This window comes from Vipera ursinii, assembly GCF_947247035.1.
Source record: "Vipera ursinii genome assembly, chromosome: 1".
NCBI lineage: Eukaryota > Metazoa > Chordata > Lepidosauria > Squamata > Viperidae > Vipera > Vipera ursinii.
Genome location: NC_139512.1, coordinates 13,305,283 through 13,319,460, shown reverse-complemented (window position 1 = coordinate 13,319,460; position 14,178 = coordinate 13,305,283). Strand labels below are relative to the sequence as shown.

At 46.0% G+C, this 14,178-nt stretch overlaps 1 protein-coding gene across 1 annotated transcript in view; it reads left to right on the top strand.

Annotated features, from left to right (window-relative positions):
- Positions 1 to 578: 578 nt before the first annotated feature.
- SEMA6B (semaphorin 6B) overlaps positions 579 to 14,178 on the top strand; it is a gene marked incomplete at both ends in the record, with an annotated part of 66,306 nt that continues 52,706 nt past the window's right edge. Inside the window, 3 exons of the mRNA XM_083350345.1 lie at positions 579 to 684; positions 3,916 to 4,042; positions 13,003 to 13,063. Coding sequence (XP_083206471.1) covers positions 579 to 684; positions 3,916 to 4,042; positions 13,003 to 13,063 — 294 coding nt within the window. The remainder of the gene's footprint in view (positions 685 to 3,915; positions 4,043 to 13,002; positions 13,064 to 14,178) is intronic.

Below are 14,178 nucleotides of genomic sequence, written 5' to 3'. Positions count from 1 at the left end.
AAAAAGGTTTTATAAAACCCAGCTGAAGGCCTAGGATTGGGGCGTCGGCACGCGCGCCCACAGAGAGGGCTATGCGTGCCATAGGTTCGCCACCACGGCCCTAATGCGTCTTTTGGAGCAAAAATTAATATAAGACTCGATCTTATTAGGGGGGGGAATATACGGGTAGCTCCCTTAATGTTTTGTTTTGGTTTTTTTCCCCAAGCTATATGGTGGGTCACGGTATGGGTTATACGCCGAGTTTTTTGGGCTAACGGCAGTGGTGGGATTCAGCCAGTTTGCACCGTAGCTAAATTTTGTTGAGTTCGGAGAACCGGCTGAACCCACGCTGCTTCTGGAAGTCCGTTCTAGGCCTCGAAGGCCTGGAGGAGGTCTCCCAGGTCTAGAATGGCCCACCGGAAGTGCATGGATGTCACTTCCGGAAGTCCGTTCTAGGCCTCGGAGGCCCAGGCATGCATCCACGCAGAGAACTGGATGTTAAGGTATTTGAATCCCGCCACTGGCTAACAGCTTAATATTCTTCGGTTGTCTTCCCTTGAAATTTTCCAGGGGTGCGAAGGGCACGCCGCACGGAAGCCATGAGCCCCGCCTGCCTGCCTCTCATTTTCCTATTGCTGCTGGGGAGGACGTCTCGCGCCCACTTCCCCGAAGAATCTGGGCCCATCAGCGTCGCTCTGGAGGACTGTAAGTGCCTGGCTGGAGAGTTTTTGCAAACCGTTTTCCAACTGGGGGGTTACCTTGTTGAACTACAGGTAGTCCTCGACTTACGACCATAACATGGATCCAGAATTAAGGTCGCTATGCAATCCAGTTGCTAAGCGAGTCCTCACATGACCAGACCTGATTTTACGACCATTTATACCATGGTTATGAAGTGAATCGTGTGGTCGTTAAGTGAGTCGTGGGGTCATTAAATGAGTTGTGTGGTCTTCAAGTGAATCGTGTGGCCTTTAAGTGAAGTGTGGTCGTTAAGTGAATCATAGGGTTGTCAAGTGAATGGTGTGGTCGTTAAATGAATCCTATGGCTGTTAAGTGAATCATGTGGTCGTTAAGTGAATTGTGTGGTCTTTAAGTAGATCGTGTGGTCATTAAATGAATCATGCAGTCGTTAAGTAAATTGTATGGTCATTAAGTGAATTGTGCGGTTGTTAAGAGAATCATGTGGTCATTAAATGAATTACATGGTCATTAAGTAAATCTTTGGTTGTTAAGTGAATCGTGATCAAGATGTGGCAGTCATCCTAAATACCACTATAAGCTGGTTGTCAGACGCCTGGATTGCGATCACGTGATCCGTGGGTTAGAGTGACAATTGTAACTTCATACTTACTGGTCGTCAATTATTTTTTCTGAGGTGATAACTTCAAACTCTTGCTAAACGAAATGGTCGTAAATCGAGGACTATCTGTACTGGGGAATTACGCCCCCTGCTGGCTGAAAAAGGCTAGATGTGAGCAGTGTACTTTCAGTCTTGTGAGATTGGTGTTAGCCTAGTGAAGTAATCCAGAGAAGTAGCTAACCCAGCAACTTTAGTTTCATCTTTGTTGTATGGTAACGTTATGTCAGAGAGTGCACAGTCTTATTGCGCTGAGATAACCCAGAAGTAAACACAGTAAACAGTGGTTTGTATTAAATGGGGGTTTATCTTACACTGTCTACAATATCATACATCAGGCACAACATACATACCTGTGCTAATACAACAGGATCCAACAGACCACGATTACAGCAGGAAACAAAAGAGAGAGAACACATCAGCAGGGCCTTCCCTTTTGTAAAAAGGCTCTTAAAGAGACACAGACCCTGCTGAGTCATTCCCATCATTACATCTTACATTTTACATTACATAAGCTGGCTAGTTGTTAAATCAATACCTTGACACATTAATAGACTCTTGCAAGTCTGAAAGTACATCTGTCACCCGTCCCCTCTACACCCTAAGAAACTCGGGAGGGTCCTGAGACATTATCCAGCCCTCCGTTCAGTCTCAGCTGCCTCTTATCCAATTGTGGCCTTATCTGCAGCTCTTCCTCCTGTCTTTCACAAAGAATGTTGCAACGTGGCATGGATGGAAGTAGAGATTTGAACCCATCTCAGCAGTCCAAACCTGACACCCCACGTTCATCAAAAAAACACCAGGGCAGTCCCCCACACACACACTTGGCTTTTTCACACCCGCATTCCTTCTGCAGGCTCAACTGTCCCTTAACTTTCCATTGCCTGGTCTGCAGCGCTTCCTCCGGTCTTCCAAGGCCATTCTCCCAGGTTATTACAACTTTTCATGACGGGAAGTAGCAATAGCAATAGCCCTTAGACTTATACACCGCTTCACAGTGCTTTACAGCCCTCTCTAAGCGGTTTATAGAGTCAGCCTATTGCTCCCCACCAATCTGGGTCCTCCTTTTACCAACCTCGGAAGGATGGAAGGCTGAATCAACCTCAAGCTGGTCAGGATCGAACTGTTGGCAGTGGGCAGAGTCAGCCTGCAATACTGCACTCTAACCACTGAGCCACTAGAGCTCTTGAGAGAGAGAGACAGGCAGACAGATAGATATTGTAGTTAGATAGATAGCTAGATAGCTAGATAGCTAGCTAGATAGCTAGATAGATAGATAGATAGATAGATAGATAGATAGATAGATAGATAGATAGATAGATGATAGATAGATAGATAGATAGATAGATGATAGATAGATAGATAGATAGATAGATATAGATAGATAGATAGATAGATAGATAGATAGATAGATATGATAGAGATAGATTGATAGATATAGATAGATAGACTGATTGATAGAGATAGATGATAGATATAGAGATATAGAGATAGTTGATAGATGATAGATAAATAGATAGAAATGATAGATAGATATAGATTGATTGATAGAGATAGATGATAGAGAGAGATAGTTGATAGATAGATGATAGATAAATAGAAATGATAGAGATAATTGATTAATTGATATAGATAGATAGATAGATAGATAGATAGAAATAAATGATAGATAGATAGATGATAGATAGATGATAGATAGATAGATAGATGATAGATAGATAGATAGATAGATAGATAGATAGATAGATAGATAGATAGATAGACAGAGAGCAATAGCCCTGTAAGCAATTTACAGAGTCAGCCTGTTGTCCCGTTTCTCCCCCCCACACACACACACAACAATCTGGGGGCCCCTTTTACCAACCTCGGAAGGATGGAGGGCTGAGTCAACCTTGAGCCGGTCAGGATCAAACTGCTGGTAGTGGGCAGAGTCAGCCTGCAGTGCTGCATTCTAACCACTGCACCACCAGGGCTCTTTGCAAAACTTCTTTGAAGTAGGATTTGAATCCACCTCAGCAGTCCATACCTGATCCTAGATCCATCAAAAAGCATTGGGGCATTTCTGCCCCACCCCCCACCCTCCCACCCCCTTGGATTTTCCCCATCCTGAGGATGGATAACTAGACCAGGATTCCTTTGGGAATTGCCCAGTACAGGTAGTCCTCGACTTACAACGGTTCATTTAGTGACCGTTTGAAGTTACAATGGGGTTGGGGAAAAAGTGACCTACGACGGGTTTTCCGACTTACGACCGTTGCAGCATCCCCCTGGTCCCGTGATCCAAATTCAGACGCTTGGCAACTGGCTCGTATTTATGACGGTCGCAGTGTCCCTGGGGGGGGGGGCGTCACGCGATCCCCTCTTGCGACCTTCTGACAAGCAGCGGAAAGCAAATTCACTTAACAACCACGTTTCTAACTTAAGAACTACCGTGATTCGCTTAACAACGGTCTCGTTTAGCAACAGAAAGGTTGAGCTCCGTTGGAGTCGTAAATTGAGGATGACTTGAAACTTCCCGCCCGTCTCTCTCTCTCTCTCTCTCTCTCTCTCTCTCTCTCTCTCTCCTTGATTTCCTGCAGACGTCAAGCAATATGCCGTCTTTGTGGGCAACGGACTCGGACGGTTCGCTAGCCAGGAGGCCGGGGCCGAGCGCCTCCATATCCAACGGATGCTGACCATCAACCGGACTCTCTTTATCGGGGAGAGGTAACTCGACGCTTGCCTTTTCGTGACTTTTCCGTGTGCCTCGGACGTTCAACAGTGCGCAGTGACGGCAATTTTGGAATTTTTTCCCCCTGGTATAATCTAAGATAGACTGCCGCAGACCGTGGAGGTTCTATTTCGGTTACTTGTAGCAATGGGTTGCTGCATGACACGGGGAGCTGAGCCGGTGAATTATTTGAGCAGGCCCGGGAGAGGATCAGGAAGTTTGCAATACGCGATTAGCTTAAAATTGAATGCAAAATTGTCGGTTTGACTACAATAATGCCCCCCCCAGTCAAAACTCATTTTCTCAGTCTGGCTCCCTTTAAGAGGCCTGGACTTCAACTCCCAGAATTCCCAAATCGGCTGGGGGATTCTGGGAGTTGAAGTCCACACCTTTTAAATTAATCAATGTATTATTATGTTTTACATAATAATGTGTGTGTATTATATAATATATATTACATAATAATATAATACACACACACACATACACACACACACACACACACACACACACACATAATATTGTAGCATGTAAACGTATTTGTTTGTTTCTCGTATGAAGTTACGAAACACCTGATCAACACCTGACAGAATATAATCAGGTGAGAAGACTCCAGATTGTAAGAGCTATTTAGAAACTCGGATCCCGCCCTTTTACAAACCGGAATTAAGCCATTATTGGTGGGGGGAAAAAGAGGCCTATTTTAATTCAGAGATTCTAACATTGCAGCGCTCGGTGCGTATTGCCTAGAAATGTTCTCTTCACATGCTCAGAGGCTAGTGGGTTTGGCAGGCAGCTTGTGGGGACCCTACTCCAGATTCAAGTGAAGCCATGGAGCGGGGTTCACACCCCAGGTTTACAAGTCTGGAGTCTTCAAGTCTGCGAACGAAAGATGGTGAAGGACGGGGCGGGGGATCAGCACTCTGTCCATGCACGAGTTCCCTCTCGTCAGCTTCCAAGGAGGCTTTGCTTTTATAATGATAGCTTTAAATCCTGCCCGGAGCTGGCACTCCGCCGGGCGAGAAAAAAGAAAGGCTTCCATAATACGAGGCGATCGCAAAGCGGCCTAAATCCCGAATAAGCAAGCCAAAGGATGGAGCCAGCGGCCTGCTGCGTTGCCGTGGCAACCTACAGACCACGGGAAGCCCCTGAAAAGGCAAACCCAGGAAAGCGAGACAAATTAGCAATGGTGGTCCAGTTGCAGCAGGAGGAAGAAAGTGGGAGCTTTTCAGAGGGGGCCGGAAAGAAGATGAGACAGAGGAGATCGGCATTGTGGGAAAAGTTGGGTCTTTTCCCCATAATGCCCCTCTCAGATTAGCACACACCCCTCCTCGATTGAGGTCTAGCGACTTGTGGTGCCTCCTGGCAGGGTTCCCAGCTCCCGCCTCCCACGCTTCAGGGCTCTGACACCTCGACAGAATGGCAGGGCTCTCGTGCAACTGCACGAGGACTAGCACCTTTGGCTGTGCCAAAAAGGTGTTGAACAATGTTGGCATGGTCCTTCCAAGGCTTCCATCAGGGGTGGTGTGACAGGCTGCTTTTTCTACTACCCATCGTGCCCAGCAAAGCAGGGGATTATGGGGTTTTGGGCGGGGGGTTAAAAGAGCAGGCGAAAGCAACAGCGGAGGGGGCACATGGATTAATCTTTGCACCCACAGTGAAGCCACAGGGGGGCAGTGGGAGAGAGTAAGTCGATTTGGTCTAGTGAACAAGGTGGTGAGTTCTAGTCTCCCACTAGGCATAAAAGCCAGCTAGGTGACTTAGGGCCAATCACCAGGAGACGGTGAGTTCTAGTCCTGCCTTAGGCATGAAAGCCAGCTGGTTGACTTTCAGCCAACCACTAGGAGACTGTGAGTTCTAGTCCCGCCTTAGGCATGAAAGCCAGCTGGTTGACTTTCAGCCAACCACTTGGAGACTGTGAGTTCTAGTCCCACCTTAGGCATGAAAGCCAGTTGGTTGACTTTCAGCCAACCACTTGGAGACTGTGAGTTCTAGTCCCGCCTTAGGCATGAAAGCCAGCTGGTTGACTTTCAGCCAACCACTTGGAGACTGTGAGTTCTAGTCCCGCCTTAGGCATGAAAGCCAGCTGGTTGACTTTCAACCAACCACTTGGAGACTGTGAGTTCTAGTCCCGCCTTAGGCATGAAAGCCAGTTGGTTGACTTTCAGCCAACCACTAGGACACTGTGAGTTCTAGTCCCGCCTTAGGCATGAAAGCCGTCTGTGAGATTTTAGGCCAGTCACCAGGAGACTGTGAGTTCTAGTCCTGCCATAGACATGAAAGCGAGCTTGTTGACTTTGGTCCAATCACTGAGAGACTGTGAGTTTTAGTTCTGTCTTAGAAGCCAGCTAGGTGACTTAGGGCCAATCACCAGGAGACAGTGAGTTCTAGTCCTGCCTTAGGCATACAAACCAGCTGGTTGATTTTGGGCCGATCACTAAATGACTGTGAGTTCTAGTCCCGCCTTAGGCATGAAAGCTAGCTGGTGGACTTTCAGCCAGCCACTAGGAGACTGTGAGTTCTAGTCCTGCCATAGACACGAAAGCTTAGCTGGTTGACTTTGGTCCAAACACTGGGAGACTGTTGGTTTCTCGGCAATAAAAGCCAGCTAGGTGACTTAGGACTCATCGCCAGGAGACGGTGAATTCTAGTCCTACCTTAGGCCGGAAAGCCGGCTAAGCCGGTGAATCTTTCTAAACCCAGCCCACCTCGCAGGGCTGTTGTGTTGTGGAGGAAAAAGAAGGAGAAAGGTGTTTTGTGGGTTTTGGATTGTGTGTTTTTTTTGGGGGGGTGGCGAGGCATGGTCGCTTTATCTTACAACCACACTATCTTGCTCCCACCATCTTGGCAACAATTGCCAATTTTTCAGTGGCTTCACAGCCCTCGGCACTGAAATCTGGGAATTAATTAATTTAGGATTTGAGGGTCGAGTTAATGGTGCCCCAGGATCTCAGGGGGGGGATTAAGGCTTTGTTCAGTTGCCGTTCGTCGAGTCCCAGATACGATCAATCGGGCGCGAGTGGCAGGTTTTTCCATCGTGCAACGTAGGGAGTAAAGTTCTTCTCCTTGGGGGGGAAAATTCTCGGCTTACTCCGGCTTAATTAGGCTAAGGTATTGCCGCCGGCGATGCAAGAGTCCAATCGCTCAGAATCCAAGAAATTGGCTGAGAGGGGAATTTTTTTCCCCAAAGATAGTTTGGAAATTAGGTCCCGAAAGTGAACACGTCAGAAAAGAAGATATAGATCAGCCGTATTTTTTTTTTATATATATATATAAAAAAAGTCCTTCTCAGGAAGAATTGCTTATAGTTTCTGCTACTAGACAGAAGTATACTTGCGCCTTTGTTTATCCTTCCTTTTCTTCTTTCCTTCCTCCCTCCCCTCCTTTTTTCCTTCCTTTCTTCATTCTTTCCTGCCTCCCTCTTTCCTTTTTGTCTCTCCTCCCTTCCTCCTTCTCCTTCCTTTCTTCCCTCGCTCTCTCCTTCTCACTTTTTCCTTCCTGCCTGCCTTCCTGCTTTCCTCCCTCCCTCCCTCCCTTCCTTCATCCCTCCCTCCTTTCTTTTTCCTTCCTTCTTCCTTCCTTCCTTCCTTCCTACCTTCCTGCTTTCCTCCCTCCCTCCTTTCTTTTTCCTTCCTTCTTCCTTCCTTCCTTCCTTCCTACCTTCCTACCTTCCTGTCTGCCTTCCTCCCTCCCTTCCTTCATCCCTCCCTCCTTTCTTTTTCCTTCCTTCCTTCCTTCCTTCCTTCCTTCCCTCTCTCCCTTCCTCCCTCCCTTTCTCTCCTTCTCTCCTTTCTTCCCTTGTCCCTCCCTCAATCTCTTTTTCTCCTTCCTTCCTTCCTTCTCCCTCCTTCCCTCTCTCCCTCCTTTCTTCCCCTTGTCTCCTTCCCTCTTTCCCTTCTTTATTCCCTCCCCTTCTCTCCTTCCCTCCTTCTCTCCTTTCTTCTTTTTTCTCCATCTCTATTCTCTCTTTCTCCCTCCCTTCCTTCTCCCTCCCTCCTTCCCCTCCTCCCTTCTTTCTTCCCCTTCTCTCCTTCCCTCCCTCCCTTTTTAATTCCCTCCCTCCCTCCCTCAGTTTATTTGATTTGATTTATGTGGCCACCCATTTCAAGTACACGTAATTTATCTCTTTGCCAAATTTATATAGTCACCCATCTCACCAATGTGACTTTGGGCGGTGTACAATAAAATCAACAATTCAAACCATCTTAAATAACCATTAAAAGCCATTAAACCCAAATTTAAACAAGATCGCAGGAGGAAATAAATGACTCTGAGCAAACTCACATCATTAAAAACAAATACTTATATACACCCACACCCCGCACACATACAGTACAAAAAAATAAAGCCTGAAAATACACAGCTGGTGGAGACTCATTAAAAATACTCTCGACATAGCCAAGGGTAATATTCATCAGATGCATGTTATGTAATTTTGTAGAGTAGAGTAGAGTAGGGTAGGGTAGGGTAGGGTAGAATAGAATAGAATAGAATAGAATAGAATAGAATAGAATAGAATAGAATAGAATAGAATAGAATAGAATAGAATAGAATAGAATAGAATAGAATAGAATAGAATAGAATATAGAAAATGAATAGAATAGAATATAGAAAATTAGTTTAGAATAGAATAGAATAGAATAGAATAGAATAGAATAGAATAGAATAGAATAGAATAGAATAGAATAGAATAGAATAGAATAGAATAGAATAGAATATAGAAAATGAATAGAATAGAATATAGAAAATTAGTTTAGAATAGAATAGAATAGAATAGAATAGAATAGAATAGAATAGAATAGAATAGAATAGAATAGAATAGAATATAGAAAATGAATAGAATAGAATATAGAAAATTAGTTTAGAATAGAATAGAATAGAATAGAATAGAATAGAATAGAATAGAATAGAATATAGAAAATGAATAGAATAGAATATAGAAAATTAGTTTAGAATAGAATAGAATAGAATAGAATAGAATAGAATAGAATAGAATAGAATAGAATAGAATAGAATAGAACATATGGAATGGAATGGAACAAGGAGAGGACAGGAATAGGAATAGGAATAATGGAACAGAACAGAACAGAACAGGTGTGTTTTACACCCTTCTGAGCATAGCATTTTATCTATTTATGTTTTTTTAATGGTGCTTTTAAATCCAGAGGAACACAGCTGAGATTGTGGGGTAACAATGTGCAGACACACCCTTTATAAAAGTGTGCACCTCTCCCTCTAGGTCCAGCTGCCCCCCTGCAGCCAAACAGCCACATCTTCATCAGCCTGCCCTCCCTCCACCCACCCACCCCTTCCCACCACACTGAGGGTAGCCTGAACAACATTGCCACCTCCTAGTGTGTCGATCACAGCATCACCACAACGCAGCCGCTTGCTCTGTCCCCACAGCACTGATGAACAGGAACAGGATGTTTACAGTCCAGGGCGCAAAACAAGAGACGTGCGAATTGTGATTACGAGAGCTTTGAACCGGTATGGTCTAACTCTATAAGGTCTCCTGCCCTTGGCAGGGGGTTGGACTAGAAGACCTCTGAGGTCCCTTCCAGCTGTACGGCTCTGTGCTCTATGAAACCTAACCAGTGTGTAGGTAACCTTGAGAGAAGCAGGGAAGGGAATCTGCCTAGCAACCCGTCAGATAGGAGAAGAAGGAGCCCCCAGTTACCTACCATATTTTCCCCAAAATAAGACCCAACCAAAAAATAAACCCTAGCCTGATTTTTTCAGGAAGCTCGTAATATAAGCCCCACCCCCCAAAATAAGCCCCAGTTAAGATCATCAGCCAGACGCATTTATTACCATATTTCCCCCCACCAAATAAGACCTAACTGGAAAATAAGACCTCATGCATCTTTTGGAGCAAAAATTAATATAACACCTGGTCTTATTTTCGGGTAAATACAGTAACAGCCAGCAGAAGAAATTTGAAAGGGACCTCAGAGGTCTTCTAGTCCAACCCACTGCGACAGGAAGGAGAGCTTATACCAGGGTTAGGCAACCTTGGCTCTTTTATGACTGGTGGACTTCAACTCCCAGAATTCCTGAGCCGGCCACACTGAAGGGAAAGGGAGAGGTTTCCAACCTGGGCCATGCCGGCTCAGGAATTCTGGGAGTTGAAGTCCACGAGTCATAAAAGAGCCAAGATTGCCTACCCCTGGCCTAGGCCTAGGCCGCTTCATGACTGGTGGACTTCAACTCCCAGAATTCCTGAGCCAGCATGGGGGAAACTTTGGCCCTTTCATGACTGGTGGACTTCAACTCCCAGAATTACTGAGCCAGCCATGCTGAGGGGAAAGGGAGAGGTTTCCAAGCTGAGCCATGCTGGCTCAGGAATTCTGGGAGTTGAAGTCCACCAGTCATAAAAGAGCCAAGGTCACCTACCCCTGGCCTAGGCCGCTTTATGACTCGTGGACTTCAACTCCCAGAATTCCTCAGCCAGCCATGCTGAGGGGAAAGGGAGAGGTTTCCAAGCTGAGCCATGCTGGCTCAGGAATTCTGGGAGTTGAAGTCCACCAGTCATAAAAGAGCCAAGGTTGCCTACCCCTGGCTTATTTACCATGCCGGTTCAAAGCTCTCCTAATCACAATTCGCACGTCCTGACAATTAGAAGGCATTTAAGAGTCTCAACATTTTTTATTTATTTATTCTGCATTCCAAGTGTGGTCTTACCGAGGCATGATAAAGCAGGGTTTCCACTTCCGTTACGGCTCGGTTTCGCGACGCAGAGGCTCAGAACATGAAGCCGGTTGGGGGGAAAAAAAACATCTGGATGCTCTCCGGTGTCTCATTTGGCTGACTCCAAATGAGAGGCCTGCCTGGCAACGCAGCTGGCCAACGGCTTCTTCAAGCCGCTGAGTCTCGATTTAATGGGGATGGATAAAAGTTTAAAGAAGGACAGATGTGCACAAGATGGAGCCGGATTCCCCAGAGCGTACGTTCCCCTTGAATTGCAGCGGCAACAGCCGAAAAGACACCGGCCTGGGGCTATAATTGTCTGGCAAGAGAAAGAGCTGATGGGGATCACCGAAGCACCCGTTCCCAAAAAAACAGCTGCCCTCCAAATTGGAGGGGGATCGCCTTTCCCAGAATTCCGTGCGGGGTTGGGGATGCTGGGGTTTGCAAGATGGATGGGTGGGGAGCAGCCCACGGAGTCAGTATTATTAAGATGTGTGGACTCCCAATTTTCAAAACTCCGTGAGAATTCTGGGAGTCTACACAACTTAAAGTTTCTGAGGTTGAAAAATACGTAATATAGCTCAACGAGATATGTGGCACACTAATCAAAGGGAGGGAGGGAGGAGGGAAGAAAGGAGAGAAGGAGGGAAAGAGAGAAGGGGAGGTTAGGAGGGAAGGAGGGAGGGGAAGAAAGGAGAGAAAGAGGGAGGGAGAGGGGAAGGAGGGAAGGAAGCAAGCAAGGAAAAGGGAGAGAGGAAGAAAAGGGAGGGAGGGTAGGTGGGAAGGAAGGAAGGAAAGAAAAGGGAAGGAAGGATGGAAGGAAAAGGTAGGGAAGGAAGGAAGGAAGGAAGGAAGGAAGGAAGGAAGGAAGGAAGGAAGGAAGGAAGGAAGGAAGGAAGGAAGGAAGGAAAAAAAAGTATGGAGATAAATGCACATGGCGTTGGTGCAGGCTGGACTGAGTTACATTTACTTAGTTATCTTGTTTGATAAAATCAGCTGGAAAAGAAACATCCCTCTAACAGAATCACATTAGAGATCATCTAGTCCCTGACCTCCGACCATTTATTTGTTCAACAATTGTCCGTCGTAGCGTCCCTGCAGTCATGTGATCATGTGGCCCGGTTCCAAACAGGCCACAGCCCAAGGGGTTGGGGCCCCCTATATTATATCACTCCTAATCCCTCTCTTCCTTGGACTAGAGCAGGGGTAGGCAACCTTGGCTCTTTTATGACTTGTGGACTTCAACTCCCAGAATTCCTGAGCCGGCATGGCTCAGCTTGGAAACCTCTCCCTTTCCCCTCAGCGTGGCTGGCTCAGGAATTCTGGGAGTTGAAGTCCACGAGTCATAAAGCGGCCTAGGCCAGGGGTAGGCAACCTTGGCTCCTTTATGACTCGTGGACTTCAACTCCCAGAATTCCTGAGCCAGCATGGCTCAGCTTGGAAACCTCTCCCTTTCCCCTCAGCGTGGCTGGCTCAGGAATTCTGGGAGTTGAAGTCCATGAGTCATAAAGCGGCCTAGGCCAGGGGTAGGCAACCTTGGCTCTTTTATGACTCATGGACTTCAACTCCCAGAATTCCTGAGCCGGCATGGCTCAGCTTGGAAACCTCTCCCTTTCCCCTCAGCGTGACTGGCTCAGGAATTCTGGGAGTTGAAGTTCACCAGTCATAAAAGAGCCAAGGCTGCCTATCCCTGGGACTCTGGGATGTTCTTGCTTTGCAAACATTCTTTACAAATTCAGTCTTTGTTTCTTTATTGTCGGTTTGTTTTTAAAGAAGTCTTGTTTTAATGAAAAAAAGGGCCAGGGGTGACATGATAGCAGTGTTGCGATATCTAAGGGCTTGCCACAAAGAGGGGTGTGTGTGTCAACCAATTCTCCAAAGCACCTGAAGGCAGGACAAGAAGCAATGGATGGAAACTAATCAAGGAGAGAAGCAACCAGGAACTAAGGAGAAATTTCCTGACAGTAAAAACAATTCATCAGTGGAAAGTTTTGCCTCCAGTTGTAATGCTCCAACACTGGAAGTTTTAAAGAAGAGACTGGACAGCCATTTGTCTGAAATGGGATAGGGTCTCCTGCCTGAGCATGGGGTTGGACTAGATGACCTCCAAGGTCCCTTCCAACTCTGCTATTCTGTTAAAGGTGGCCTGGTTGTGTTTTGGGAGGTTTCCAAGAGTTGACAGAGGAAGAGAAACCGCAAAGTTATTTCTCTCAGTGAGTTTCATTTTTTCCCCCCTCTCCCTCCGTCTTTCGTCTTTTCTCCGCAGGGATAATTTATACCGGATCAGCTTGGAATCTGCTACCGCTGGAGAGATGCGCTATCACCGGGTGAGTGCTGAAGCTTTTTCCTCCTGCTACTAAATTGGAGATTAGAAAGAGCCATAACAATTGTATAAAGGATATTATTATTGCATTTTGGTCCATTGGTTACGGCTGGCTGGCTGGGTGGGTAAGCTAATCAGCAGGTGACGGTGAGTTCTAGTCCTGCCATAGGCATGGAAGCTGTCTAAGTGACTTTGGGCCAAACATCAAGAGGTGGTAAGTTCTAGGTCCACTTTAGGCGTGAAAGCCGGCTGGGTGACTTTGGGCCAATCACCAGGAGACGGTGAGTTCTAGAACCACCTTAGGCATGAAAGCCAGCTGGGTGACTTTGGGCCAATCACCAGGAGACGGTGAGTTCTAGAACCACCTTAGGCATGAAAGCTGGGTGGATGACTTTGGGCCAGTCACCAGGAGACGGTGAGTTCTAGTCCCACCCTAGGCATGAAAGCCAACTGGGTGACATTGGGCCAATCACCAGGAGACGGTGAGTTCTAGTCCTCCTTAGGTATGAAAGCCAGCTGGGTGACTTTGGATCAGGCCCTCCCTCTTAGCCAAACCCACCTCATAGGATTGTTGTGGGGAAAACAGGAGTGGGGAAGGAGTATTAGGAATGTTTGCCACCTTAAAGTTTTTCACCAAAAAGAATAAAGGCGGGTTTTTTTTAAAAAAAAAGATCTTAAAAATAAAATAGAATAGAATTCTTTATCAGGCAAGTGTGATTAGGACACACAAGGAATTTCTCTCTGGTGCAGAAGCTCTCAGTGTACAGTAGTGGCCAAAATTGTGGAAACCTTTTGGGAAAAGTGTATTTTTGAGGTTTGATGACTAATAACACCATATTTTTTTTGCAGCAGTACCATAAAATTATATATCGATGGAAAGATAATTTAATCAAGAATGTAATGCAACAAAGTTTGTTCAATTATCTGTGCTGTATTCTATGAAAAGTTACATAGCCAAATAACCAGAAACAGGAAGCGCAACTTGCTTAGGTGGATATCAGCTAGCTTCCCTTCATGTGGTTGTAGTCAATGAGCCAATGAGAGCCAATCAGGTGTCCTCTTGTTTTTAATTTAATTTAATTTAATTTATTGAGATTTCTATACCGCCCTTCTCCCTAA